The 27149-nt window shown below is 44.7% G+C and overlaps 1 protein-coding gene and 2 pseudogenes across 1 annotated transcript; 2 read left to right on the top strand and 1 right to left on the bottom strand.

Annotated features, from left to right (window-relative positions):
* Positions 1–10890: 10890 nt before the first annotated feature.
* LOC129072159 (mitochondrial import inner membrane translocase subunit Tim29-like) lies at positions 10891–11982 on the bottom strand (annotated as a pseudogene).
* Positions 11983–13631: 1649 nt separating this feature from the next.
* On the top strand, positions 13632–14128 carry LOC129072160 (biogenesis of lysosome-related organelles complex 1 subunit 5-like; annotated as a pseudogene).
* Positions 14129–20149: 6021 nt separating this feature from the next.
* On the top strand, positions 20150–25764 carry CD8A (CD8 subunit alpha). Its single transcript, XM_054575546.1, has 6 exons — positions 20150–20265; positions 20396–20758; positions 21404–21514; positions 21733–21840; positions 22476–22506; positions 24497–25764. Exons 1-6 carry the CDS (start codon positions 20229–20231, stop codon positions 24546–24548), a joined length of 702 nt encoding a protein of 233 aa, XP_054431521.1. The 5' UTR covers positions 20150–20228; the 3' UTR covers positions 24549–25764.
* The last annotated feature ends 1385 nt before the right edge of the window (positions 25765–27149 follow it).

The raw sequence follows: 27149 nt of genomic DNA on the forward strand, positions 1-27149 counted from the left end.
GTGGCTGGTTAATAAAAGTATATAGGTTTCAGGTTCTATAATATATCATCTCTGTATTGTTTTGTGTGTTCACCACGCCAAGTCAAGTCTCCTTCCATCACCATTTATTCTCCCTGTACCCTCTTCTACCACACCCCACCCTACTTTCCCTCTGGTAATCACCATACTGTTGTCTGTATCTATGAGTTTTCTTTGTTTGGTTGTTTATTGTTGTTTTTCTTAATTTCTTCACCTTTTTCACCCAGCCCTGCAACCCTTCCTCCCCTCAAAATATCCTTCTTTTTATGACTGAGTAGTATTTCATTATAGATGTATACCGCTTCTTCATCCATTAATCCATATGTGGACATCTAGATTGTTTCCATATCTTGGCTACTGTAAATAATGTTGCAACACAGAAGTGCATGTATATTTTCATAGTAGTGTTTTGGATTTCTTCAGATATAGAAGTGGAATGGCTGGGTCATTCGGTGGGTCTAGTCTTAGTTTTTCAATGAACCTCTATACTGTTTTCTATAGTGGCTGCAACAGTTAACACTCCCACCAACAGTGTACAAGGGTTCCCCTTTCTCCACATTTTCTCTAACATGTGTTATTTATCTTTTTGATAATAGCCATACTAACAGGTGTGAGGCAATATCTCATTGTGGTTTCGATCAATGGTTTCCTTCACTGTGCAGAAGCTTTTCAGTTTGATGTAGTTCCATTTGCTTATTTTTATTTTTTTGTTTTTATTTCCCTTGCCTTTGTAATCGTATCCAAAAAATTACTAAGGCCGATGTCAAGGAGCTGACTGCTTATATTTCCTTCCAGGAATTTTACGGTTTCAGGTCCTACATTCAAGTCTTTAATCTATTTTAAGTTTATTTTTGTGTATGGTATAAAATAGTGATCTGGTTTCATTCTTTTGCATGTTGCTGTCTAGTTTTCCCAACACCATTTACTGAAGAGACTGTTTTTTTCCATTATATGTTCTTGGCTTCTTTGTCATAAATTAATTGTTTATACACACATGTATATGTATATGTATATGTATATGTATATGTAAATACATATGTATGTGTATATGTATTTGTGGGCCCATACCACACTGTTTTGATTACTATAGGTTTGTAGTATGGTTTCAAATCAGGGAACATGATACCTCTATCTTTGTTCTTCTGTCTCAAGGTCACTATGGCTATCTGGGGTCTTTTATTGTTTCATACAAATTTTAGAATTACCTATTCTGGTTCTGTAAAAAAAAAAAATGCCAATGAAATTTCGATAAGAATTGCATTTAGTTTGTAGATTGCTTTGGGTAGTATGAATTTTTGGAAAATATTAAGTCTTCCAATTCATAAACATGGCATATCTTTCCATTTATCTGTGTTTTCTTCAATTTTCTTTCAACAATGTCTTACAGTTTTCAATGCCAGGTTTTTCTCCTCCTAGGTATTTTATTCTTTTTGATGCAATTGTGAATGGGATTGTTGTCTTGCTTTCTCTTTCTCATTGTTTATTATTTATATATAGAAACATCACAATTTTCTGTATATTGACTTCTGTATCTTGCAACTTTACTGAATTCATTTATTCCAAGTTTTTTGGTGGAGTCTTTAGGGTTTTCTACATATGGTATGATTTATGTCATCTACAAATAGTGACAGTTTTATTTCCTCCTTTTCAATTTGGATGCCTTTTATTTCTTTTTCTTACCTAATTTCTGTGTCCAGGACTTCCAATACTATGTTAACTAACAGTGGCAAGAGTGGGCATTCTTGTTTTGTTGCTAATCATAAAGGAAAAGCTTTCGATTATTTGTCATTGAGTATGATGTTAGCTGTAAGCTTGTCATTTATGATTTTGTATTATGTTGCAGTACATTCCCTCTATACCCACTTTGTTGAGAGTTTTCATCATAAATAAATTTTGGATTTTGTCAAATGTTTTTTCTGCCTCTTCAATAATCACTTTAAATGTGAATGGTCTAAACATACCAACTAAAAGACTGACATTGTCATATTATTAAAAAATGCCCAAACATATGTTGTCTAGAAGGAATTTATTTTGAATGGAAAGAGTCAAATGGGTTATTAGAAGATGAAGAAAGCCATATCATGTTAACAGTAATCAAAAGCTGGAGTGGTTACATTCATTTTAGATAGGGAAAACATCAGGACAAGCAAAACTATCAGGATTAAAAAGGGACTTCACATAATGTTAAAGGAGTCAATTCTCCAATGAGACTAAACAATCCTTAACAGAGGATTGTGGCTGCATCCTCTGTGGATGCAACTAACAGAGCATCAAAATATACATGAGACAAAAACCAACAGGACTGCAAGGAAAAATAGACAAATCCTCTATTATAGTTGGATATTTCAACATCTTTCTCTAACTAATTGGTAGATCCAGCAGGCACAAAAATCAATAGTGAGTTAATTAATTGGAATAGCACTATCAACCAACTTAACTTAAATGACTTTTATAGAATACTCTATCCAACAACACTAGTACACACATTCTTTCCAAGCTCACATGGAGCATTTACCAAAACAGACTACATTTTGGGCCATAACACACACCTTAACAACTTTAAAAGAATATAAATCATACAAAGTATGCTCTCAGACTACAATAGAATTAAACTAGAGATCAGTAACAGAAAAATATCTGGTAAAACCTCAAGCATTTGGAGATTAAACAACATACTTGTAAATGACACATGGTTCAAAAAATAAGTCCCCCCAAAAAAAGTTTAATTTAAATATTTTGAACTAAATGAAAAAGAAAGCACGACTTTCCAAAATTTATAGGATGCAGCAAAACTAGTGCTTAGAGAGTAATTTATAGCATGAAACACATATATTAGAAAAGAAGGAAGACATAAAATCAATAATCTAAGCTCCCCCCTTGGAAAATAAGAGAAAGAAGAGCAACATAAGCCTAAAGCAAGCAGGAAAAGAAAAAAGAAATAAGAATTAGAACAGAAATTAATGAAATTGAAAACAGGCAAACAATAGAGAAAATCAATGAAACTAAAAGCTGGTTCTTAGAAAACTCAAAAATTGATAAATTTCTAACTAGGGTGACCAAGATAAAACAGAGAAGACCCAAAGTACTTATATTAGAAATAAAAGAAGGGTAATTTCTGCTGACCACATGGACATTAAAAGGAGACTGGAGGAATACTGTATATGAATGGGGCCACTTGTTTGTGACAAACTGGGCCATTTCTCCTTTCTCCGTCCTGAGAAAAGCAACAACTCCCTGCACGCCAGGCCTTACTCTCTCCTCCTGACGCACCACAGTCCCTTTCTCTGACAAGAAAATCACGTAATCTCACTGGCCGTCACTTTCCCCCGTGGTTCAGCCCCATCACCCTAAATTCTCATCTCTCTAAAAGAGTTAAAGTAACCCCTTCCCCAGTTTTATAAGCTTTAGGGCCCACAGGACCCTATTTGCTTTGTGTGCCGCATTGAAAGTTCTGCTCAGGTCCTGGAGCAATGGGGAAAGAGGCAGTCAAGGTGAATTTGAAGTATCTGGTTTGGTGGGCTAATTTTTTTCTTCTTCAATAATGTGTTTTGTGGTAGAGTACACATAATCCCTAGAACGTAAGGACTGGAAGATATTAACCTCAAGTGAAAAGTTAGAAAACAGAAGTACAAAAGGACAAGAACAGAAAATCCACATCTAAAAAAGAAAATTCAATTGATTATCAGACCTACTGTGGGAGGGGGGGTCGATTTCAATAAACATCAAAGAAAAATTTTTTAAGCATCTCCATTTCTTACCTCTCTCAAAATAACACTATCTTGTTTTTCTTTTATGCCTGCTGATGACCAGGTTTCAGTGAAGCAAGCACTGTCATGTGGCAGCCAACAGCGTACATTTGTCAAACTCGTAAGAGGCCAATTTGGCTTTCAAAGCCATTTCCTTCTGCAAATCCAGTCCAATAAAATAATTCAAAATTCATAAAAAGATATTTATGCCAATATGTTTATTTATCATCCTAACAGCCATGTGGTTCTTACACTTTATAATATCACTTTAAAATATGGAAATAAAATGATCAAAGGACACAAACTTCCAGGTATAAGATGAAAGTAAGTTCTGAGGATGTAACATACAGCATAATTAACAATACTGTATTGTATGTGTGAAAGTTGCTGAGAGAGATGATCTCAACTCACACACAAACACAAAATGTAACTATGTGAGATGCATATGTTAACCAACCTTACTGCGGTAATCATCTAGCAAAATATATGTATGTATATGAAATCATCACGTAATTATGTTCTTAAATTTATACAATGTTATATATCAATTATATGTCACTCAAGGTGAAAAAAATTTTAATAAAATATGTAAAACACAAACTGTTAGAAATGTAAGTGATAGAAATAATAATAAAGAAAATGGTAAATCCACAAACATTTTGGAAACTTATAGTTCTTTCAGAAACTAACAGATCAAATGACTAAAAATAAAGAACATAGCAAGTATGGATAATATACTTTACTAAGCATGATCTAGTATATAGAATTTTATACTCAATTATTCATTCAAAACTATGCTCAAAGTTACTTACAAAATCAACCATCAACCAAAAGCTCAACATTCCAAAAAACATAAATACAGTTCATATTCTCAGACCACAGGGCAATGCAATTAAAATCAAATGGGGAAGATCTATCCACTGTAAGAACTGTAACTAACATTTTTTAAGAAACTTAGGGTCAATAAGAAATTAAAAAATGAAATTACATTCTATTTTGAAATCACTGCATCATAATGAGAAATTAAATATGACCTAACTGTCCTACTAATTGGGGACTAAATGGGAAAAATAGGAACGAAATGTTACATGGAAACCATGTGAGACTCATGAAGAACATGTTACAAGAGAAATGTGTATGATGTAAGAATTTTTAAAAGCATGTTGTAAGCATGAATAGAAAATATAACAATAATGAAAAAATTAAAAGTACATAAGTATAAAATTGAAACAAAGACCAAAAATAATACAAAATAAATATACCAATATGTTAATTAAGAGTGATTATAGTTCTCTATTGGCACTATGAGCAATTTTCTCTTCTATTTTCCAAAACATTTTTAACCTGAAAAAGAAGGCACTTTCAGGTTAAACATTGATTGTACACATCCGAGGCAAAGAGGGATTTAGGGATTGGCTAAAATGACAAATTCAGTGCAGGCTCCAGGCACCCACTGCACCTCCACCACCCGCCCTCCATTGCTGTGTCTAATCAGCTCAGAACTCCTATGAACAACCAAAATCCATAATTCACATCACCAGAAGAAAACGGCTGGGTACAATGACTTGTTAATGACAGACAACAGGACATATTTTGACCAAGGAGCTTTAATTCCAAGCACCACCAGGGCCCGCACAAGAGCGGGATGAAATCTGTGACCAGACCGAAGTAACCTCAGAGAGGCCGCGGCTCCTGCAACCTCTCCCGTTGGCGCCCCGGGGTTTTCCCCGTGCCAGCCCGGCCGGTGCCAATGCCCCAGACTCTGGACGCTCTGCCTGGACTTTTGTCTTCACAGAACCTCCGCGTCCTGCGCAGACCAGGGGCGGGGCGCTCCACCGGCCCCTGGGACATCCCGAGCATCCGCACGCCGTCTGCTTCCCGTCGATGCCCCCTTCTCCTCCTCCCCGACCCGGGGACCCTCCTCTCGGGACTACAGGTCACCGAGATGATCGAGCGAGAGGACCTCCGCCTCGACCGCGCGATCCCCGCAAGGGGGCCAGCAGACTGCAGCCAGGTCAGCCCCGGGCGGGGCTCCAGGCGTCCCGGAAACGGATCTCGAGTCCGGTACCCGCGGCTCTCCAGTCAGTCCCTTTCCATTCCTTACAGGTGAGGGGAGGAGAGTCGGGACAACTCCCATCCTGGCCCAAAGAAGAGAAGTTCTAAAACTGGGGACTCCTACCCGCCATTAAAGCGTTGACTTTTCTAGCTTCTTCCGCGGACGGCGCCTTGCACAGATGCCTTAACACTAACTGGTAGATAACGAGGGATTGGGGGAGGTGAGTCTACCCGAAATATCCTCCCACCCGATCCTGGGCCAAAAACTCCATTTCGTAATTAAAGTCACTTGATCCCCGGTCAAGATGCAAATCCCTCTCTCAATCCCACCCCCATGCCCCAACAGTAAACTTGGTCGCCAAAGAAAAGTAGGACTCTACGGGGCTTGTAATAGGACAGGTCACTCTTCGGAGTCCGGGATCCTGAGGAGCGCCCGGGCCGGAGCCGCAGCGGGGAGACTGGGGCTAGGTGGGGACGCGAACAACGCTGGTACCGGTGGCTGGGAAAAAACCGTGCACACCTTCAGTTTTGCTAGCGATCCCGCGCTGCCCCAGTTCCGATTCCCTCGAGCGCCCTACCACGCCCAACCCGGAGCGACGTCGCCGCCTGCTGGACCGGACCGCGCTCTCACTTTATTCAGGGCTGGCAAGCTGGCGGGCGGAGGGCGTGGTGCCAGTGTCGCGGGCAGCTGGTCCCAGCTCTGCCTGTTAGGGCCTCCTGAGATACTTGGAAAACGCTCCTCCTCCCTGGGCCTCCTTTTTTCTTCCTCTATAAAATGTGTGGGATCAGAGCTTCTCTGAGTTCACTTCCAAGTCCAGACTCTGGATCCCTCCCTTCTCCTCTCCCTCCCAGGGGCCCTCAGGCGTTTCTTCCCCTTTCCCTCAACACATGGCCCTGTCCACCCCACTATGGGATCCCAGTTTCTACCTCGGTGCTGCACGCTGACCTCTGTAACTTACAGATGAAGCTGCATAAGGCCAGGACTCCGCCACTGCTTCCTGGGGCAAGAGAGGAAATGTGCTGGCTGCCGCTGATGGGGGCTGGCTGTGCACAGAAAATGAACTTCCAGTGAGACATGGTGGGAGGGGTCCAGGCCTTGGCTCAACCAGGGTGGATATTTTAGACCTCTGTCAATGGGTGGCCCAGAAATTTGTACAGAATGAGCAACTGAGCAGGGGAGGGGGTGCGAGCTCCTTACAGGCGCTGCTGTGAACCGGCCCCCACCACTGCAGCTGCATCAGCAGGCCTAATGGGCGCTGTTTCCCCAAACACACGAAACTGCTTCTGGCCATTGTGCCTTTGCAACAATGCCTGATTGAAGCCTGGCTCCCCACCACTGCTCCGCCAGTCTCTTCTTCGCTTCCTTTAAGACTGAGGTCAGGCAAAACGGCCCTGGTCCCTGGTCGCCCTGCTTGCCCTCTCCTCTTCCCCTCCTCCTTAGTCTCTGAAGGAGTCATCCTGGGCTGGGCTCCATTCGTGCTGGTCCTAGCTGTACCCACCACATCCTGGAACCCCTATGTGGGTGGTATCACGTGACTGCGCCCACTGCTGAGGTGTCCTTCCGCGCTGGCACCTGCAGAAACTGGAATCAGAAGGCCCTGAAGTAGGACGCCAGCTGCAAACCCCACCAGGCACCCCAGCTCCCTGCAGCTCCTACTCCTGCACAGGTGCCGGGGTGGGGGTGCGGGGGTATGGAAGAGGGTAAGAGAGACCCTATTACATGGCTGTGTCTGTGGACACATATAGGAACATTCCAGATGGACAATGTACCTCAGCGTCTGAGGTATGAAGGAAGCAGTTCATTTCTTTACTTGGCTAAATGGAATAAGTGAAAATCACCCTGGGAAATGCTCTAATCCCCACCCAAAGTGAGAGAGGGAGGAGGGACTAGAGGGCTAGCAAAGGAGGAAAGTCCTTGGCTTCTCCATCTTCTTTTCTTTTCTTCCTAAGCTCCTCCTTTTCTTCCTCCTTCTCCAGGGTTACACCTCCCCTCCGTCTCTACCCAAAGGTGAAAACTCTTCTAAATGGGTTCCTGTGCTACAGGAGGAGCTGGAGCCTTTTCAGCCGTCCTCAGGCTCTGGTGGTTAGCTAGTGGAAACAATTGCTCTCCTCTCTTGCACTGTTTCCATTGCTTCTCCTCCAGCTCCCACAGCTCACCCCACAGGCATAGGAACAGAACTGTTCATATCCCCTCAGAAAGTCGCAGGGGTGGGGCCGGGGCTGGGGGGGCAATGGGGGGTGGCTTCCTACCCTTCAGTTCACAGTTTATAAAAGATGAGAATGAAAAGCTATACGGTTGAGTGAAATTACTTCATGGATCTTCAGCCAGTGCCCACTACAGAATGAAATCTTTGTGTAAAAAAAAATTTTTCCACTAACCTTTTTAAGTTTCAATTGGGGGTAAACTGTTTCAAGACAAACTCTCAATCTCTCTCTCTCACACACATATACACATGCTAAGAAGATGAAAGAAATGAGCCTTTTGACAGGTATATTTTATTTGGCCTCATAATGTTTTTTTCCCCAGAGCCTTAACTGTAAATACAACAGGACTCAGGAAGGCTCATGAATGAAAAGAGCTGAAGGCTCATTTGGTTGTTGAAATTAGTGGTGCACACCAGGAAGACACCACCTCCTGATGGCCTAGGCTGGGCGAGATGATCCCAAGCTCTTGTTTTCCTGTCATCTCAACAGGTACACATAAAAGCATACGATGAATATTGTTTTAAAAGGTTTCAGAGTAAGTTAGTCTTTCCTTCTGCTTTTTCGAAAGCTCGCAGACCCGGTGGCCAGGAGGTGTGGGCCAGACCTAGCTTTACTCTTGCACAGGCTCAGGCTTCCTGGGCAATTCCAAGCATCAGGGCAGGTCACTAGAGTAGATGTGGGCAGAGAAAAGCATTGCTTAGCTAGCCCGACTGGGGAAGGGCTTTCTAAACTGGGGCATTCTGTATAAAATGTGAACACTAAATTTATTTTTTATTAATAAAAAATTAAAAAGAAAAACACAGAAAACAACTTACATGTATATATCAATAGATCTTAAAGAAAGTGAAGTAGCTGCATTTTTCTCTTTTTTCTTCTTTTGATTTGATTTTTTTTTTGTAGTAGATTTGAGATGGTATTCTATTCTAATAAAAAAAAATAAAGTTTTGTAGTGGGACCAGAAATTACTTGTCTGACCCTCCCAACACCCACCCCATCTCAACCTGATTCTGCTAGATTGAAAGTTTCCCACCTGCTGCTAGGCTTTGTCTGCTGGACCACCTGGTGTCCTTCCTGCAAAACACAGAATGTGCAGCCATGAACTGAAGGGTGAGCCTGCAGGCCCCAACCCAGGGAGCGGGCAGGTCCAGCAACCAGGGATCGAAGCTAACAGCAAAGTTTTCCACCTGGGCTGTGAAGGTAGGAGGAGTAGGTAGCTTCCTCCAGCCTGAAGAGGGAAGGGGAACAATTCTCACTCCCTCTTAACCTGCAGTCCAGGGGCTGAAGCGGGTGGAGGCTCTGGAGCTCTGGGGCACTGGAGCTCCGGAGCCCTGACCTGGGGTCTCCCAACACCCCTGGTCCTGGGTAAAAATGAACGGAGACAGGTGTGAGAACCTGTCCTCAACCTTGATGCTCCCCAGCCCCCACCCCACCCACCCCACCTCAGGACGTGCTACCTAAGAAAGTCTTTCCCCCACCCCACACTTAGCTGGTCAGTGGTCCTTGAAGTGGGAGACAATCAGATGGAGCTTGTTAATGTGAGTTAAGATGTCTTTTTTGGTTGTACCTTTTTAATGGTTTAGCTTTGTATTTTAAGGAAAGGAAATAAACTTGAAATTACTTGTAATTATAAAAATGAAACAAAAATTAAAACATATATTGCCAGGTGAGGGAAAAAAAGAAATTAGTAGTGCACAATTGTTGGAAAGAAATCAGGTTCTCTAAGCACCAATAAAATTTGTATTTTAAGTGATGTGAGTTCTGGAAAGAAGGGACTCTTTCCAGAGTCCAGGCGTGCGGAAGTTACATTGCTGGCGCCCAGCAAAGCAGTGGGCAAAGAATGCAAACAGGCACTTTGCAGAAGATGCGGGCTGAATGGCCAATATATTACAAGATGCTCACTCTCAGCCTTACTTAGGGAGATGCAAATTTAAACAACAATGAGATACCAGTTCACAGCTATCAGACTGGCAGATTTGAAAAGACTGACAAAACTGAGAGTTATAAACCATTTGGGTAAATGGGAACTCAATAGCTATAGGGTTTTTTTGTTGTTGTCATTGTTGTTGTTTTGGTTTTTTTCATCTCCTGGTTTTATTAACTAGCCAAAGGCCACCTAGGAGAGAAAGTTAGTCTCATCCCTGTAAGTTTAGTTTTTAAAGTATGATTACCATAACCTAGCTAAGTACCAGCTTTATACACTAACATAATCCTTCATGTAGGATTCTGTGTTTTAAAGGTTTCTAAAGTATAACATAACCAGAATCTTTGATTCCATATAGAGTTCAACACCAATAAATGTTTTATCCTTCCTACTCACTTTAACATCATTATCAATACAGAAATGGTAAATGCAAGTAGTTTCGCAAAAAGTTTCCTTGTAAAATCTGAATAACCAATTCTAGTTTGGTTCTGCTTATGTAAAATGTTACCATTTGGGGAAGCTGAGCAAAAAGGGTACAAAGGATGTCCTGTATTATTTATCCAGTTTACTCTGAGACTATAATTATTTCAAAATAATTAAAACAAACATGTAACTCATGAAAATGAGAATATAAGCACTGCAGCTCAAAATTTAAAACAAAAAATCTGAATAGGTTTTGGAGAGCTTAGGAGTCACCTGACAGACATGATGCCTCAGTCTGGGGAACCGTGAGGCCCAATTGGGGGGGGGGGGAGCCTTATTTATGCATATTGCATATGACTAACTCTGGCAGTGATCAACATTATATAATCTTGTCGCTCCTGTTCTCCCCAACTCCCAAACCAAGAAGACTCTGAATTAGCTTCAGCTACCAAGGAACAATGTGAGAGGGAGAAAGGCCCCATAATTTTGCGAAAGCCGAGTGACAACACTCAGCATATAATTTCAGTCTGTCTGCATTTGAGGCTCATTCACACCAAAAGCACAATCGCGGGCAAACAGTCTGCCAAGAGCCGCCAGGGCTTGGAGCTGGGTTGAGACCCCGGCCTCACTGAGTTTCATCCCGGCTCTCGGCGCCAGCTCGTTGTCCCGGCTCAGGGCCAGCTTCTCCTTCTCTTTCCCCAAGACTTGCTCCTCCCCCTCCCACCCCCGTAGCGCCTGGTCCACCTGTTGGTCGGCGAGCACGACGGGGTGAAAGTCCTCATTGAAGCCGCTCCGAGTGCAGCTGATGGGGCCCGACCCGCAAATGTACGGGCAGGTGGGGGAACTCGTCTTCCTTGAGGTCTTAGTCGCGCGTCTGAGCCCCCAGCACACGACGGCGACCCATGAAGCTCAGGTCCAGGGTCTGGTCCTAGAACTCTGCCCAACAGGGCTGCAGTTAGGAGCAGCGAGCCTAGCAGAGGGTGACCTGAGCGTCGTCATCAGCGAGCAAAGGCCCAGGTTCACGTGGGGCAGGCGCCCACGGCCCTGCGGCCAAAGCATCTGCTGCACTTGCATTTCGGAGTTGCTTTTTCGCGTAGTGGGAGCCTGCAGCAGGAATGTCCCCGAGGCATTGAGCAGCTCCTCCTCGAAGGCTATCTAGCCGACCGACAACCTCAAGTACACCGCTGCTTGCCAGCGCCGGGCCGTGTAGCCGCCGCCCTACTCCCTGAGCTGCGCGCGTGCCCAGGCGCCCAACCTCGCCCACATGCCTGGCTTCTTGGCTGTCGCGGCTGCTGGCTGCCGGCTGCCGACAAAAGTCAATAGCTACAGGTTTGAAGAGAACCATGGTTCGAGTCAGTCATTGCTCTCAAAGGCAACTTGCTTCTAAGTCATTCCTCTTCTGGGTCGACACCCTAGAGAAAATCTTGTACATGGAATCTAGGGAGTATGTATAAGGCTATTCTCCTTAGCACCTGTTCATAACAACAAAAACTAAAGCATCCTAAAGCTCCATCAGTAGAGGAATGTATAAACAAACAGTGGCAGCTGTGATTAAATCTTATTGCTCTTGCATAGTGCTTCCCCCAGTATATGAAAGACTACATACTTCGACATTCACAAAAAAATAAATAAATAACACTATGGTGGTAAAATGCATGTAACATACTAACCATCTGAACGATTTTTAAGTGTACAGTTCAGCTGTAGTAAGTATATCCACATAATTGTGCAATCCATCTCCAGAACTCTTGCAAAACTGAAAGCCTATGCCCATTAGACAGTAACTCCCCATTCCCCCAACCCCCAGGCCCTGGCAACCACCATTCTATTTTCTGTCTCTATGATTTTGACTACTCCACGTACTTCATATAAGTAGAATCACATACTATTTGTCTTTTTATAACTAGCTTATTTCACTTAGTACAAGGTTCTCAAGGTTCATCCATGCTGTAGTATATGTCAAAGTTGGCTTCCTTTTTATTTTATTTTTCATTTTCAAAAAATTTTGTCTATATCATCTGGATATTATACTGTGTGCTCCCCACCCCAAGTCAGGTCTCACTCATCAATATTTATCCCCCCTTCACCCTCTCCTATTTCCCCCCACACTCTTCCTTTCTAAGGCTGCAAAACATTTCATTGTATGGATATAACACATTTTGATTATTCATTTATTCATCCACCAATGGGTACCTTGATAGCTTCCACATTTTAGCTATTGTGAATAATGCTACTATGAACATGGGTGTGCTCCCTCATTCAATATTAAGTTGACATCATTTTTCACATAAATTGTTTTAAAGCATATAATTTCCAATGTGTTGTAAATATTGATATTTTAAAATAAAACTTTTACATCACTCTTTTTAATTGTGTATAACAGACTATAAATAAATAATGTATCAATTTTATTTTAACCATCACTCATTTTAAAAAATGAAAGAAAAAGTTCTTCCTTAACTTTCAGAATTTTTTCCTCATTCTTTTTTCTCCTTGAACTTGTGATTCTATGTACTTGAAGATTGTTTATTGATCATTCTTCTCTGCCAAAAATATATATAAGTTGAAATTTTAATTTCCTGTAACCATAATGTCTAAGTATTAAAAAGTTATTCAGATTACACCATCATTACAACTATCAGTAGTGCACAATTATTCAAAAATAACATCAAGAAGATATAAATCTCAAAAATTAATTATTAAACATAAAAAGTAATCTTTGGTGATATTGTACTATAGTCAAACAAGATGTTACCATTGGAGGAAAGTGGGTGAAGGGAATTCACGATCTCTTTGTACTATTCTTATAACTGCAATGTCAAGCTACGATTATTTTTAAATAAAAAATTTCATTTAAAAAGTAACTGAGGCCCTAGTTGGTGTGGCTCAGTTGATTGGAACGTCATACTGTAATAGAAAGTTGGAGGGTTACATCCTGGTGAGGGCACATACCTAGGTTTCCAGTTCAATCCCCGGTCCAGGCGTGTACTATTCCAGGTCCTGATGGATGCAAGAGGCAACCAGTCACTCCTCTCTCGCATTGATGTTTCTCTCTCTCCCTTCCTCTCTCTCTCTCTCAAAAAAAAAAAAAAAAAGCAATGAGAAAATGTCCTCCAGTGAAGATTTATATGTATACAAATGTGTGTATACACACACACACACACACACACACACACACACGTATTTTTTTTTAAAGTAACTTTGAGGAGAAATTCAGCTCTTAAAGGGTTGGATAGGTCTGTGTCCAGATGAGTGGTAGAAGAATGGAGATCACTGTGGGTTGTGAGGCCACCTCTGGAGAAATTCATTCAAGGCTGGTAGATCACAGACCAGTTATTCAAGGGGAAACCCTTTACTTTGTGAAAGAATCTGAAGGAAAACATGGTCTTGGAGAAATGTGAGTTCTTGAAAATTTGAAGAATATGATCAATGAAACAAATGAACACATTTTTCCCAAATGTAGAGGAACAATCAAGTGCTCCAGAGATTGCAAGCAGCTACTGACTTGGTCTGTAAACTCCAACAGAGAAAGCAGAAATAAAGAGAAAAAGAGTTATAATGACCATTTAATACCTAGTGAAAACCAGCATACAATCCAGTGTGAAAATTTCATGAAAACCAACACAACAAACAGGCTGAAATGGATGAAGAGCACAGAAAAGCTATGCAGAGGTTTAAAGAACAATATACTGAGATGGAGAAGGACCTAGAAAAATTTTCAACCTTTTTGGAACTTGAGTCTACAGACATACCACCATGAACATGCCCGATCTCAGTCTCATCTGATCTCAGAAGAACCTGAACCACAACAACGACAAACTAATGAGACAACATTGACTTCCACCAAAGAACTATTCCATTTAGCCTCTGCTTCAAGCTTAGCAATATATTCATGGCACTCACATCAGAAGAAAAGAATTCTATGGGAGTTTTAATTAAATATTTGGTGGAAGAAGAATGCTGCACCTTTCCAGTTTTAAGTGTATTATATATGATTATTTGACTGGGAAGGAGTAGGAGGGAAAATAGGATGTTTACTCTGTTAATCAGAATTTGTTTTCTTTTTATTGATTATCTCAGAGAACTGTAAATACATACTTCTTAGAAAAATAATTAAATTCATTCTTATACAGGGTTAATATTAATTTATGATTGTGGTTTAGAAGGCAACTATAATAGTTTTAGCCTCCTTGGCTACTGGAAGGATGTGCAAAATGTTATTCCCTGAGTTATGTAGCCAAAAACAATTTTTCTGGGAACAGAGACCACATTTAAGAGAGGTGAGAGGAAAACAGTCTCTGCTATGGCAAAGGCAGCCATGTTGGTCTTTGAACAGCCTCTTGGGAAGGGGCACAGATTGTGCAGGGCAGCATAATGCCATGTTTCCCTGATGACAAGACATACATGTTAAATTTTGTGGCCTTCCAACGTGTGATATTTTCAGCTTTTAAAACATGCTTAGAAGGAAAAGCTTCCTAAAAATATAGCTGACTTTTAGCTTGTTTGAGAACCAAAATATATACCTCATTTATGTGTCTGTTTGACAGTGTGTGAGCTTTGTATAAGAAAACAAATAATGTCTATACATGTTTCAACTGTTTAACAAATCATCAGCAAAATTTGCCAAAGAGTCCCTCTGGAACCATATAAAGATCCTGGCTCTAAATGTACCAGGAGTATTTGCCCACATGACAAATGATCCATGTTAAATATTAATCCTTTTTAGTGTTTAATGTCTGTTCTCATAAGCAGGCGTATTATGATGAAACTTGTACCAATTCTGTCATCGCTGTGATCTTTAACAATCTGCATTTAACAGTCTAATTAAGGAACTAAATTGATTATTTACTATAAACAAAGCAAAATTAAATGCAATAATTTCAAGAGATTTATGGCAAATGAATTTGAGGTATGGATACATCTTTCAAATATTTTTTTATTGTTCTTCAGTAAAGAAAGACACAAGGGAGAAAATACCCAACTCTCATGTTATCTCAGTGTTGCTAGGGCAGAAAAGTGACAATGCTTGCTTGTATAAACTAATGGCTGACTGTCAAAGCTTCCTTCTTGGCTGCATGGTGAACATGTGATTAATATTAATAAAGGAGGTGAAAAAACAGTTGGATAGGTCCAATTAGTGAGTGAATCCATAGGATATTACTTATTGCTAGAATGAGAAAAGTTTTTTCCTTACCCCATCCAAGCTGCGACTATGGATCCCTAAAACATAATTCAAACATTGTCCTAGCTTCCTCTAGCATTCTGAGATGCCTTCCTCTCATTGCTTTTGATGTCTAGTGGTTCTCTTTGGTATGTTTGGAAAAGGATATACAGTATTTTTACTTATTCTATTTGGCACTCTAAGCCAAAGGGGGGTAGGGTTGAGGGAGGGCAGTGCGGGTGGGTGGGGTGGGGGAAAATGGTGGTGGGAAAATGGAGACAACTGTACTTGAACAACAATAAAATAAACAAATAAATGAAAAATAGAAGATAAAAAAATAAATTAAAAAAATAAAAACACTTGTGTTTTCAATTGTGGAAAATTCCTTCTCTACATTTCCTTTATTCTCCTTTTTCTGAAATCCTAGTAAACACTTCACAGTGCTGATCCACACCGCAACAGCTTTTCAAACTGCTTCTGTCTTTATTGCTTCTGCATTTCTCTCCCTGCTTTGCATTCTCTGTGAATTCCTCAATGCTAGCTTCTATTGTACTAATTATCCCTTCAGCTATGTCCAACGTGGAGTGCATCCTCGTTTATATTTAAAGTTTTCATTTCCAGTATGCTCAGTATTTATCATTGTTCAGTTCCTGCTTCAACATTCTTGTTTAATTCCTGCATTTTCTACATGTCCTTATTCTCTTAAACTCTGTTCAGGTTGCTACATATAACTTGCATCTCTTCAGGGGTAAATACACATCCGATTTGAGTTAAATATCCTTATATACACCATTAATGCATCTACCGTCTCCCCTTCCTCCTTCTTCTTTTTCTTTCAGTCACACTATGGCTATATGTTAAAGCATCCTATCAGTACCATCTTGACCAAGTCCAATGCCTTGTTCTAGACAGCTTCTCTCCCAGTTCTAAACTATCTTCAAGCCAGTCACTTTGTGAAGCCTTTCCTGACCACACTTACTTGGTATTAACTATCTCTGTCTCTTCTGGTTTGCTGCACCCTGCTTTTGCTTTCATTTAGCATTCACCAAACAAGGGTTTCTTGAAGCCCACGAGTGTGCCACACTCTCTGTCAGGCAACACAGTATAAACATGAGCAAGATGAGGTCTCTTCCTCAAATAATCAAGGGTCTGGTCATCAAGCTGGATGAGCAAACAAACCATTGTTATGCAGAATAAGTGCTTCAGCCCAGGAATGTCCAAGGTCCAGGGGGTCTATCCTGCACAGGAGTGGGAGGGGGCAAGGACCTGAGCCCCATAGAGAGGCAATGCTTGAGCTGGGTCTTAAGGAACAGCAGTTTACTAAGTAGAGCTGAGGACATTCCTGGTTGAGGGAATAGCATGCTAAAACAGACTGAGGTAGAAAGGAGAAAGGGCCCTTTCCAAACCATTGAGACACCAAGCCTAGCATATGTGAAGAGGGCGAGCAGGAAAGGACGGAGATGGGGTTGCAGAGCTGAGTGTGCAGGGCCTCGGGCAACATTTGGGACTATCCAGTGTGTCCCCAGGGACCATGCAAAGCCCTTGAATGTTGAAGCAGGGACATTGCAGGGCAAGGTTTTCACTGGAAGGAACCAGAAGCAATGGAAGGGACCAGAGTAAAAGTTGGGTGGCCAGGTAGGAGACCATTGCAAAAGTCCAGGTAAGAGGTGAGAGCAGCCTAGATGACCTTGAGGTCCTAGGATGGAGGGAAGTGGGAGTGGCAAAAGGGAAGTAGAGTTGACGCACACATATCTGTGAGTGAGATAAAGCAAGGCCTGTTAACTCTAGAGCTGGAAGGCCTTCCTAGTCCCCAAAAGCTAACTCCTTAGGTAAGGGGGATAGCAGGCAACTGCCACAGCCATCGTTCCAGTTGTCCCTGAGCTGGCGTCTCAGGAACTGTGGCATAGGGCCTTGATCAATCCCCTACCACTGCCCCACCCAGCTGGGCATTTTGGATAGGCCTTTAATTTGTGTAAATTAAAGTTATTTTATTTCCATGTTTTAAGAACAAACATGTGGAGGGGGGAACCTGTTTAAATTCTTCATAGAAACTGATTAGTGTTTATCCTATCTCTCTGGACGTTTTTTTGAAAGTAAAGGGCTCGCTTGGCAGAGTGAGGTTGTTCTCATTTCTTCACGCCATCCTGTGTGAATGCTGCAGTGTCGGGGGTAGGGGCTGACCTGGAGGCAAGAGGCGGGCCATATCCAGCTCTCTGAACACCTGGCCCCAGAGCAAGCAGCCATCTCCAGAACTTTTGTAATTGCATCTGCTCTTCTGCCTGATACAGAGCGGATGTCATTGTGGTTACATTGAGAATCTACCACACTCTGTGAAAAATATCATTGGGGTCACAAAGCCTCCTTGGTGGGTTTGACATGTTGCCTTAGCATCCCCCTCACCCTTCGCCATGCTCTGTACAAAGGGGCTGCCTCCAAGCCAGCTGCAGCTCACTTCCAGGAGACTGAGATGAGACTACTCTATTTTCACACATTGCACCCCAAAATCTGACCGCCATCATACTCAGGGCCATAGTTTCCAATATCCAAATACCTGCAGGTTGAGTCTGGCCCCCTCCATACTTCCCCCGCTGGGCGAGGCACACCTTCATAGCTGTGCACTTCCATGCCACCCCTCTGATTGCATCATGCAGCCAGCAGGGCCAGCGGACACTCCTCCTTGCAGTGGAAACGGAGATGACGCAAAATGGGAAGCTGTTGTCTAAAATGAGGGTTGCTATGTCAGTGGCCTGTCTGGACTTAGCTGTTACCTTCACTTATATGTCTACACAACCAGGGACACCCCCCCGCCGCCCCTGCCGATAAGCCAGGAGATCCATTGCTGTGTATCCTGTTCATAGCCATCATTTCAAAGGGTTTCCTTCTCCAACTGCCCTCATCTTTAATTTGAAAATGTTACACGTACTGGTGCAAGTCTTCAAGGATACAGATACATTATACCTGCTACAGCCTTCCTAGTAATTACAAAAATTGAGAAACTGTTTATATGAAAATGCTCTCATTTACAAGAATGGGGTAGCTCTACATGAGCTGACATGAAAAGCTTTCCATCTACTGTTAGATAAGAAAGATAAGTTGCAAATATATTATATATATATGTAGTACAGCTACATATGTCTAAAACAGTGTATAAATATCTGTTGATGAACAGATAATATCTGAGGGACACACTCAAATGTAACAGTGATTTTCTTTGGAGAATGGATGACCATGAGGAAAACTGAGCCAAAGAACTTCCTCTGTATTTTTTTTTGTATTGCCTGAAGTTTTTCAAGAACATGTAATTCTTGTAAGTCAAAACACACTTTAAAGCAGTTTTAAATATAAAATGTTAAATGTTTCATGTTTTAGTAAGCATCTGGGTGGTTCGAGAAGGAGTAGGGAACATTGAAATCCCAGTAACTTTTTTAAAAAAGTCTACTAAGTTCATAGTAGACTCACAGGTGGGGCAGACACATGGAACAGATAAAGCCACGTGGCCTGACTCTAGAATCAGGCAACAGTATGGAGTGCCCCTACTATGAATTCAAAGTGGGAAGACCTGGAAACCCTAAAAAAATGGGAAGAGCGCACCCGCTGGGTCTGGAAAGGTTTCAGGACAGCAATAGACCAAAAGGAGGGGACACATGTGTGACAGAGAGAACTGCCTTCACCCAAGCATTCACCCAGGCTACACCCATACCCCTGCTCAGCACCCACAGCAGGCGGAACAGAGCAATGAGGTCCAAGTCCCACAGCACTGCAGCTGGCCTCGGGCCTTAAGCAAGAAGCCTTCCCAGCAAAGGGAACACGGAAGGCGAGAGGAGCCCCCAGTTTACACAGCCTCATGCCCTGCGAGAATGCAGCAGCAGGGACTGAGCAGAGGCTGAGAGAAACCAGCACTTGACTCAAAGGCTTGGAGCCAAGCCAGGGTTTAGCTTTCATCCAGTCCTGCAGGTGAGGGGAGGTGGCAAGGGTGACACTATCACATCCTTCCATGAGATTAATGTTCCCAGCAGGTGGCTGGGGGGCTGGCCAGGAGAGAGGTGGTATGGAGGCTGCGGCAATGACCCTAAGAAAGGGTTATTTAGGCCGTGTGACAAAAGTGTGGCCGCCGGGAGAAGGCCCGCAGGGAACCGCCAGCCCCGCAAGGCGGGGGTGGCCGGTGCACCGCAGCGCCTCCCCGGCGAACCCAGACTATGACCGAGCCGTGGGCCGCCCTTAGCTCCTCTTCCTTCTCAGCCTTCAGTGCCCGTTTTGCAAAGCCCCGAGGTAACAGTAGCAGAAACACTTTGAGTGAGGACAAAGGAGGAGGACACTCCTCTCTGCTTTCCTGCTCACTCTCACCTTCATTTCTTGAAGTGTCTACTCACTCATTATTTTCTCTCACCCCCGCAAGAATGTCATGTCGAGAGCCATTTCCAAGCCCTTTCCCTCGACCTCAAACCTGCACTTCTCGACTGCCCCCAGACTCCCGCCCGCAAGGCTTCCTAGACGGCTCCTGTTCACGGGCCCCAGCCCCCTCACTGGGCTGGAGGGTGACAACCACGAAAAAGAGGGCGGCTATCTCCTCGCCGGAGCTTCGGGTGACATCATATCCTCCGAACGGGAAATCGGGCTCGGCGGCCGTCCGAGGGGCGCAACTTCCCGGCTCGGCGCCCCACCGTGAACTGGGAGCTGGGCCACGCTGCGGGAGCGCGCGATGACCTCGCCGGTGACCGGGCTGCTCCTGGTGCTGCGTGAGTTTGCGACCCTCGGGGAGCGCGGGGGTCGGGGCGGGTGGAGAGGCTGGTGCGGGCGGGGGCGCAGAGGCTGGTGCGGGCGCGGGCGCGGGCTCGGGGCTCAGCCTCTCCGCCTGCACCCCCGCAGACGCTGCCGCGGCGCTCGGGTCCGGCGAGTTCCGGATGTCGCCGCGTGAGAAGAAGGCGACCCTGGGCGAGGAGGTGGAGCTGCGCTGCGAGCCGCTGAAGTCCGGGGCGTCGGGCTGCACGTGGCTCTACCAGCGGCCGGGAGCGGCCGCCAGCCCCATCTTCCTAATGTACATCTCCAATACCCGGACCAAGAGTACGGAGGGGCTGTTTGCCAACCAGATCTCAGGCCATAAGGACCGGAGCGACGTCTACTCTCTCAGAGTGAAAAACTTCCAAGAAAATAACCAAGGCTACTATTTCTGCTCGATCCTGTACAACTCGATAGCGTACTTCAGCCCCTTCGTGCCCGTCTTCCTGCCAGGTCCGGGAGCTGGGGGCATGGCACCTCTTGGTGTGGGGGGTTGGGTCTCTCCTCTGAACCCGCTTTTCACGTGGACGCCCCGCTTTCGAGCCTCTTAGCGCCCCTGGAAGCCACTTACATACTGTCCCCATTTCACAGAAGTGGAAACTGAGGCGAAGGTGCGGCTGGGTAGAAACTAAAGATGGCCTTTTAGGTCCGGCCGATCTGGGCTTGAGTTTAGGTGCTTGTGTGGTCCCGGGCCCGGTACTTAAATTCTCTGAGCCTCGGTTTGCTCGTCAGTAAAATGCGGACATCAACCCAAGCCCACAAGGGAGCGCGCCCACAAAGGTTGCGCCCCGGGAGGGGAGGCTGATGGCGGGGAGCGGGCTCCTGCCCTCCAGTCGGAGGCGCCGAGGTGCACTGCACGGAGCCCGAAAAACAGCGGGCTGCCGCGCCCGCCACGAAGGGGTCGGCGCAGAGCCGGGAGATTCCCACCGCATCTCCCCCGCCTTGAGAGCAGAGAGAAAAGCGCGGGCGACGGTATGTCCTTCCTCCGGTGGAACCCGGGAGGCAGAGTCCCATAGGGCACAAGCGCGCGGAGCTGTGCGGAGGGCTCGCGTCCAGATCCCCAGCCCGATCCCCAAAAACGCTCTGTTGCTCCCACAGCGAAGCCCACCACGACGCCCGCGCCGCGGCCACCCACGCCGGCGCCCACCAGAACGTCTCAGCCCGCGTCCCGGCGCCCGGAGACCTGCCGGCCGACCGCCGTCAGCGCAGGTGAGGCTGGCCCTGGGTCCCGAGGCGGGGGCGGGCCACGGGCAGTGCAGACCGCGCGGAGAGCCCTACTAGGGTCAGCCCTGATCCCGCCGGAAGAACGGAGGGCTGTGCCAGTGGTGGGAAAACCAAGACCCGGAGCTGGGAGACGCGCGGGGGCTGTCAGGGTGGGGTGGAGGATCCGGCCCGCTCCTGAAAGTTGGTGTCTTCCGTGTCGTCAGGGGAAACGAAGCAGCCCTTCGCCTGTTCTATCTACATCTGGGCGCCTCTGGCTGGGATCGGCGGGGTCCTTCTTCTGTCTCTGATCGTCACCGCCACCTGCAGCTACAGTAAGGCCTAGGGAAGAGTGGCACGGAGCGCTCTGCTCCGCGACCGCCTGTTGCGCGGCTTGATCCAGGCAACTCTTGCGGGAAGACGGGGTTGAGATTTCTGGGACTCCGAGCTGCACCGCAGGGCCAGAAGCAGCCCGTTTCTTTCTGGGGGATAGGACGCGGGGAAAGCCCCTTCCCGCTCCTCTTCCACTCTGCACCAAGTTTTTTAAACGGAGGACGACAGATCGCTACCTACCCGAACGGGCAGCGGCATGAGTGTTCTTTCCGCGCCTCCGGGAGTGAGCGCACAGATTCGGGCTTAGCACGAACACCGCCGGGGAGGTCGCCTCTGGGGCGCTGGGACCAGTGCCCGCGAGGGCTGGGCCAAATGCACCGCAGGCTGAGATTTATCCTCGGCCCCCTCGCCCTGGGGCCCCTACCCGACTTCGGTTCCCACGCACGTGAACCATCCGTGTATTTGCAATGTGTTTTGTATTCTTTTTTCTTTTTTATACGAAGAGGGAGGGAAAAGAAACTGTGACCTGAGCTTTCAAGAGCTATAAACCTAAAGAAACAGGAAAAGGGAAGGAAAAAACATATCTGGGGACTGTTGGGAGCAGCAGTCACTTTACCCCTTCTTTTACTTTATCCAGGAAACCGAAGACGCGTTTGCAAGTGTCCCAGGTGAGTCTCTCATAACTGACGGGCCTGCTAACCCCCGGGCAGCCCTGGGCTCGGAGCCTAGCTTCCCGAGCGGCGGACGGGGGGAGCCTTTCCTAGAGCGGCCATGGCCGTGGAGTCCTGGAAACAGGAAATCAGTTTAGCGCTGGAGCAGAGAGGCAGAAGGCTGGCAACTGGAGAAAACGGAGACCCAGGTCGGGCTGATGGGGGAGCAGTGTAAGTTCAGTCAATCTGCGTCTGATTTGGCCTAGCACTAAAACCCATCTGAAGGATTCCCCCAGTTTACCGGAGCTCTTCAAAAGACGTGAGGTCTCTTTATCTGGATGATTTTAGCTGTGTGTTTTTTTCTTAACAAAACTTTTTTTTTTTCCTACTTGCTTGATCTAGTCTTTTTGAGAGTCAACGTTTTGTCTCCTGAACCAAATAAATAATGGCCTTGGTTCCTAATTTCCCTGGGCCAATGCAGGGCCTGGAATTGCTGCCAAGCACTGGAGTGAAAGAAGGAGGGGAGCAGAGGCAGCTCTCTGGCAGCTCAGACGGCAGCCTCAGCCAGTTTCGGGCCAGGGTTATTCCGAAATGATCACGAAAAAAAAAACAAGGCCTCAGTCTCCTCTCCTCGCCGAGGCCAAGGCAGCCCTGTGCTAACATCCAACAAGCACCCCCTCCAGCCCTGCGCGGTGATGCGGGTTCCACGCAGGACCTCCCCATCCTCACAGCAGCCCCATGGGTCTTATCTCACAGATCACTGACTCTGTGAAAACCTACCCAGGTTGGCAGAGACATGATTACACTCAGATTATCAGCAATAATAGCCACCATTTGATGAAAGCCAATTACCTGCCATATGAATATATATATGGATATTTATTTTCAATTTCAAGTTTCATAATCACTCTTAAAGCAATTCCTGTGACCGCTATTTTACAGATAGGGAATATGAGGCTTAGTACGTGTAGTGACTTGTTCAAGGCTGTAATGCCACCAAGTAGCTTCTGTCCAAAGCTCAGGCTCATTCCTGTGGCTGGGGACTAAGAGAGGAGGGGGTTAGATAACCAATTATATACACCAGTTCTTTTCAGTAGATGAAAAACATTTCAAATTTTATACTGGGGCTTTGCATTTCACACTTCTTAATATTTCTCTGCAGGAATACAAGTCCAACATCTTACACATCATTATTTTTAACAATGGAAATATAATGAATTTTCAATTCATATATTATAGGTGATAAACCAAGGGGATAAAGACTTTAAAAACAGACAAGGATTTTTCGCAATTTCAATACTTGGGGTGCAGTGGGGAGCTTTCGGAGGAGAATCATCCCTTATCTCTATTTTTTCCTGAAAATTCTCATTTCCAAATGAATAACTGAGAATAAAACTCTGCCCTGAAATACAAAGCTATGCAGATTGAACATGTCTGAGGAGTCCACAGAGCTGAGCTATGACACCCAGCAATGATCGAGGGCAGCTCAGCTTCAACAGAGAGGTTTTGGTGTGCACAGACCTGACACTAGTGCAAAACAGCCCCTGTAGGAGATGCTGGCCCAGTACTGAATAAGCACACATTTCTACCAGCACACATGGTTACCAAGGGGGCTTTTAAATAAAGTAGCTCTACTTGGCTGATGGTGATGGCCTGTTCACATCTTCCCCTATCCCTGAGACCCTCCTGGGAGCTGAGAATCAAGCTTTGACTACCGGCCTCTTTCACTTCCACGGGGACCTTGCTAAAGATCCTGGGTTCAGATCCTGGCTCCCCCACCTCCTAGTTAATGTGACCTGGGGCACATTCTCTAACCTCCCCTGGTCAGCACATACCCCTCAGGTTGCTGTGAGGATTAAACAAGGTGGAACAGTGAAGGCGCTTGGCAGGTTGCTGAGGTCATTCAGCCAGTCCTAGGCTGGCGTCCCAGGGAGAGTGGGTAGACACGGGTGGATGCGGCGCTGCTCTGCAGGGACTCTTTCTACAATGATGGTTGCCTCTCTTCCAGGCCCCTGGTCAGACCGGGGGGCAAGCCCAGCCATCCAGAGAGATATGTCTGACGTGGCGACGGGTCCTGCGCATCAGCCACTACTGAGACTTCAAACTGAGAACCCTCCTCACAAGGAGGGCAACAGCCCTTCCCTTCTGGTTTTTTCAGCCTTCCTTCTTTATGTGTTCATTCTCGTTATTATTTCCATTGGGTTGGGGGGTGGAAAGGTTATTTTTTCTTTAATTGACACAAAACAGAACTATATGTCTACAGTACACCACTGTGCATACGAATCGGGGAAGGGGGCAGGTTGTGTTTTCAGAACCAGACCCCTAGAGCTGGTGGGGGCCTCACAACCACCTGGCCCAAACCTCTTTCCTGGCCATTTTATAGAGGAGGAGGCTGAAGTCCAGCGAAGTTTGATCAGAGTCACAGCAAGGCTGGGGCTCTTCCTCCACATCATGCAGATATTTCTTCTGGAGGCCTCTGTTTCAGCGGGGGGTTCTATGTCTCAAAGCGCAAGGGAACAAGTCATTTCTCCAGCACCTGCGATAGACCCATTACTGCACCCAGAGCCCTGAGAAGGTAATGAAATAAATGAACTTCTGCCTTTCACTGAGTTTCGTAATGTAGTTGAATAGTATCAGAATTTTTTATAATCAAGCCTGAAATTGTATAGACAGTAGGAATTCCTCACATTAAGGTGAACTGAATCCTGGAAAATGAATAACTCAATCCCTAAAGAAAATCTCTCTGACATCCCTAAATGGAGGTAAAATTGTTTTCCCAGTCTTTCATTGCAGAGCAACCCATGAAAGAGGAGAGGCCATCCTTTTAAAAATATGATTTGAGCATCAGTAAGGTTGAATGGAGATCCTTTTGAATCTCAAAACTTCGGATGCCATATTTGAACATGCTCCTGGGATCATTGATGACCTTTTAGTTTGTAAAGGCAAAATTGTCACGGAGCTGCCAGTGCCGCCCCTGGCCTCCCCTCAATCAGGTGAGGACGTGGCAGAACAGACTCTGTTCTGGTGAGGAGTTGAGGCGTATAATTGCCTAAAGAGTTGCCCTACACACCCATCTCCTCTCTTACGGTATTGTACAAGAAATGTGTTCTCACTGGAAGAAAAAACTTAACTTGATAAGGAAACAAGGATCATCCATAATTCTTTACCCCTGGTATAATCCACTGTTAATATTATGGTATACAGATTATTTTCTATGCATGTATGTAAAATACATACTTTGTTTATTAAATGGAATTGCATTGTTTGTTTGTTTTAAGTGGCTTTAATAAACATTTACAGCACACTTTTTAAAGTCTATTTCATTGCTTACACTATTACAGTTGTCCCAGTTTTTCTCCTTTTGCCCACCTCCACCCAGTACCCCACTTCCCTCCAGCAGTCTCCCCCTGTAGTTCATGTCCATGGGCCATTCATCTAAGTTCTTTGGCTTCTCCATTTCCTATACTAGTCTTATCATCTTCCTGCCTATTTTGTACCTGCTAATTATGCTTCTTGTTCCTTGTACCTTTCCCCCATTCTTTCCCTTCCCCCTCCCCGCTGATAACGCTCCATGGGATCTCCATGTCTATGATTCTGTTCCTGTTATAGTTGTTTGCTTAGTTTGTTTTTGTTTTTTAGATTCATTTATTGATAGTTGTGAATTTGTTGTCATTGTAATGTTCATAATTTTGATCTTTTTCTTAAAAAAGACCTTTTAAAGTTTCATATAATAAGGACTTGTGATGATGAACTCCTTTAGTTTCACCTTTTCGGGGAAGCTCCTTATCTGCCCTTCCATTCTAAATGATAGCTTTGCTGGATAGAGTAATCTTGGTTGTAGGTCCTTGCTTTTCATCATTTTGAAAACTTCTTGCCAGTCCCCTCTTGCCTGCAAAGTTTCTTTTGAGAAATCAGCTGATAGTCTTATGGGAGCTCCTTTATAGGTAATTCTCTGCTTTCCTCTTGCTGTCTTTAACCTTTGGCATTTTAATTATGATGTGTTTTGGTGTTTTCCTCTTGCTGTCTTTATCTTTAACCTTTGGCATTTTAATTATGGTGTGTTTTGGTGTGGTCCTCTTTGGGTCCAACTTGTTTGGGACTGTCTATACTTCCTGGACTTGTATGTTTATTTTCTTCACCAAATTAGAGTAGTTTTCTGACATTGTTTTTTCAAATAAGTTTTCGATTTCTTGCTCTTCCTTTTCTCCTTCTGGCACCCCTGTGATTTAGATGTTGGCACTTTTGGAGTTGTCCCAGAGTCTTCTTATTCTCGCCTCACTCTTTTTTGAATTCTTGTTTCTTCATTCTGTTCTGGTTGATTGTTTATTTTTTCCTTATGTTCCAAATCATTGATTTGAACCCCGGCTTCCTTCCCTTCACTGTTGGTTCCCTGTGGATATTTCTTTATTTCACCTAGTGTAGCCTTCATTTCTTCCCTTGTGCTTTTGCCATACTCAGTCGGTTCTCTGAGCATCCTGATCACCAGTGTTTTGAACTCTGCATCTGATAGGCTGGCTATTTCCATTTCCCTTAGTTCTTTTTCTTGGGTTTTGTTCTGTTCTTTCATTTGGGCCATATTTCTTTCTCTCCTCAATTTGGCAATCTTCTTGTGTTTGTTTCTGTGTATTAGGTAGAACTGCTTTGACTCCCTGTCTTAGTGC

This window comes from Pteronotus mesoamericanus, unplaced genomic scaffold, assembly GCF_021234165.1.
Source record: "Pteronotus mesoamericanus isolate MK-2021 breed Mesoamerican mustached bat unplaced genomic scaffold, CSHL_Meso_final contig_311, whole genome shotgun sequence".
NCBI classification, from domain to species: domain Eukaryota; kingdom Metazoa; phylum Chordata; class Mammalia; order Chiroptera; family Mormoopidae; genus Pteronotus; species Pteronotus mesoamericanus.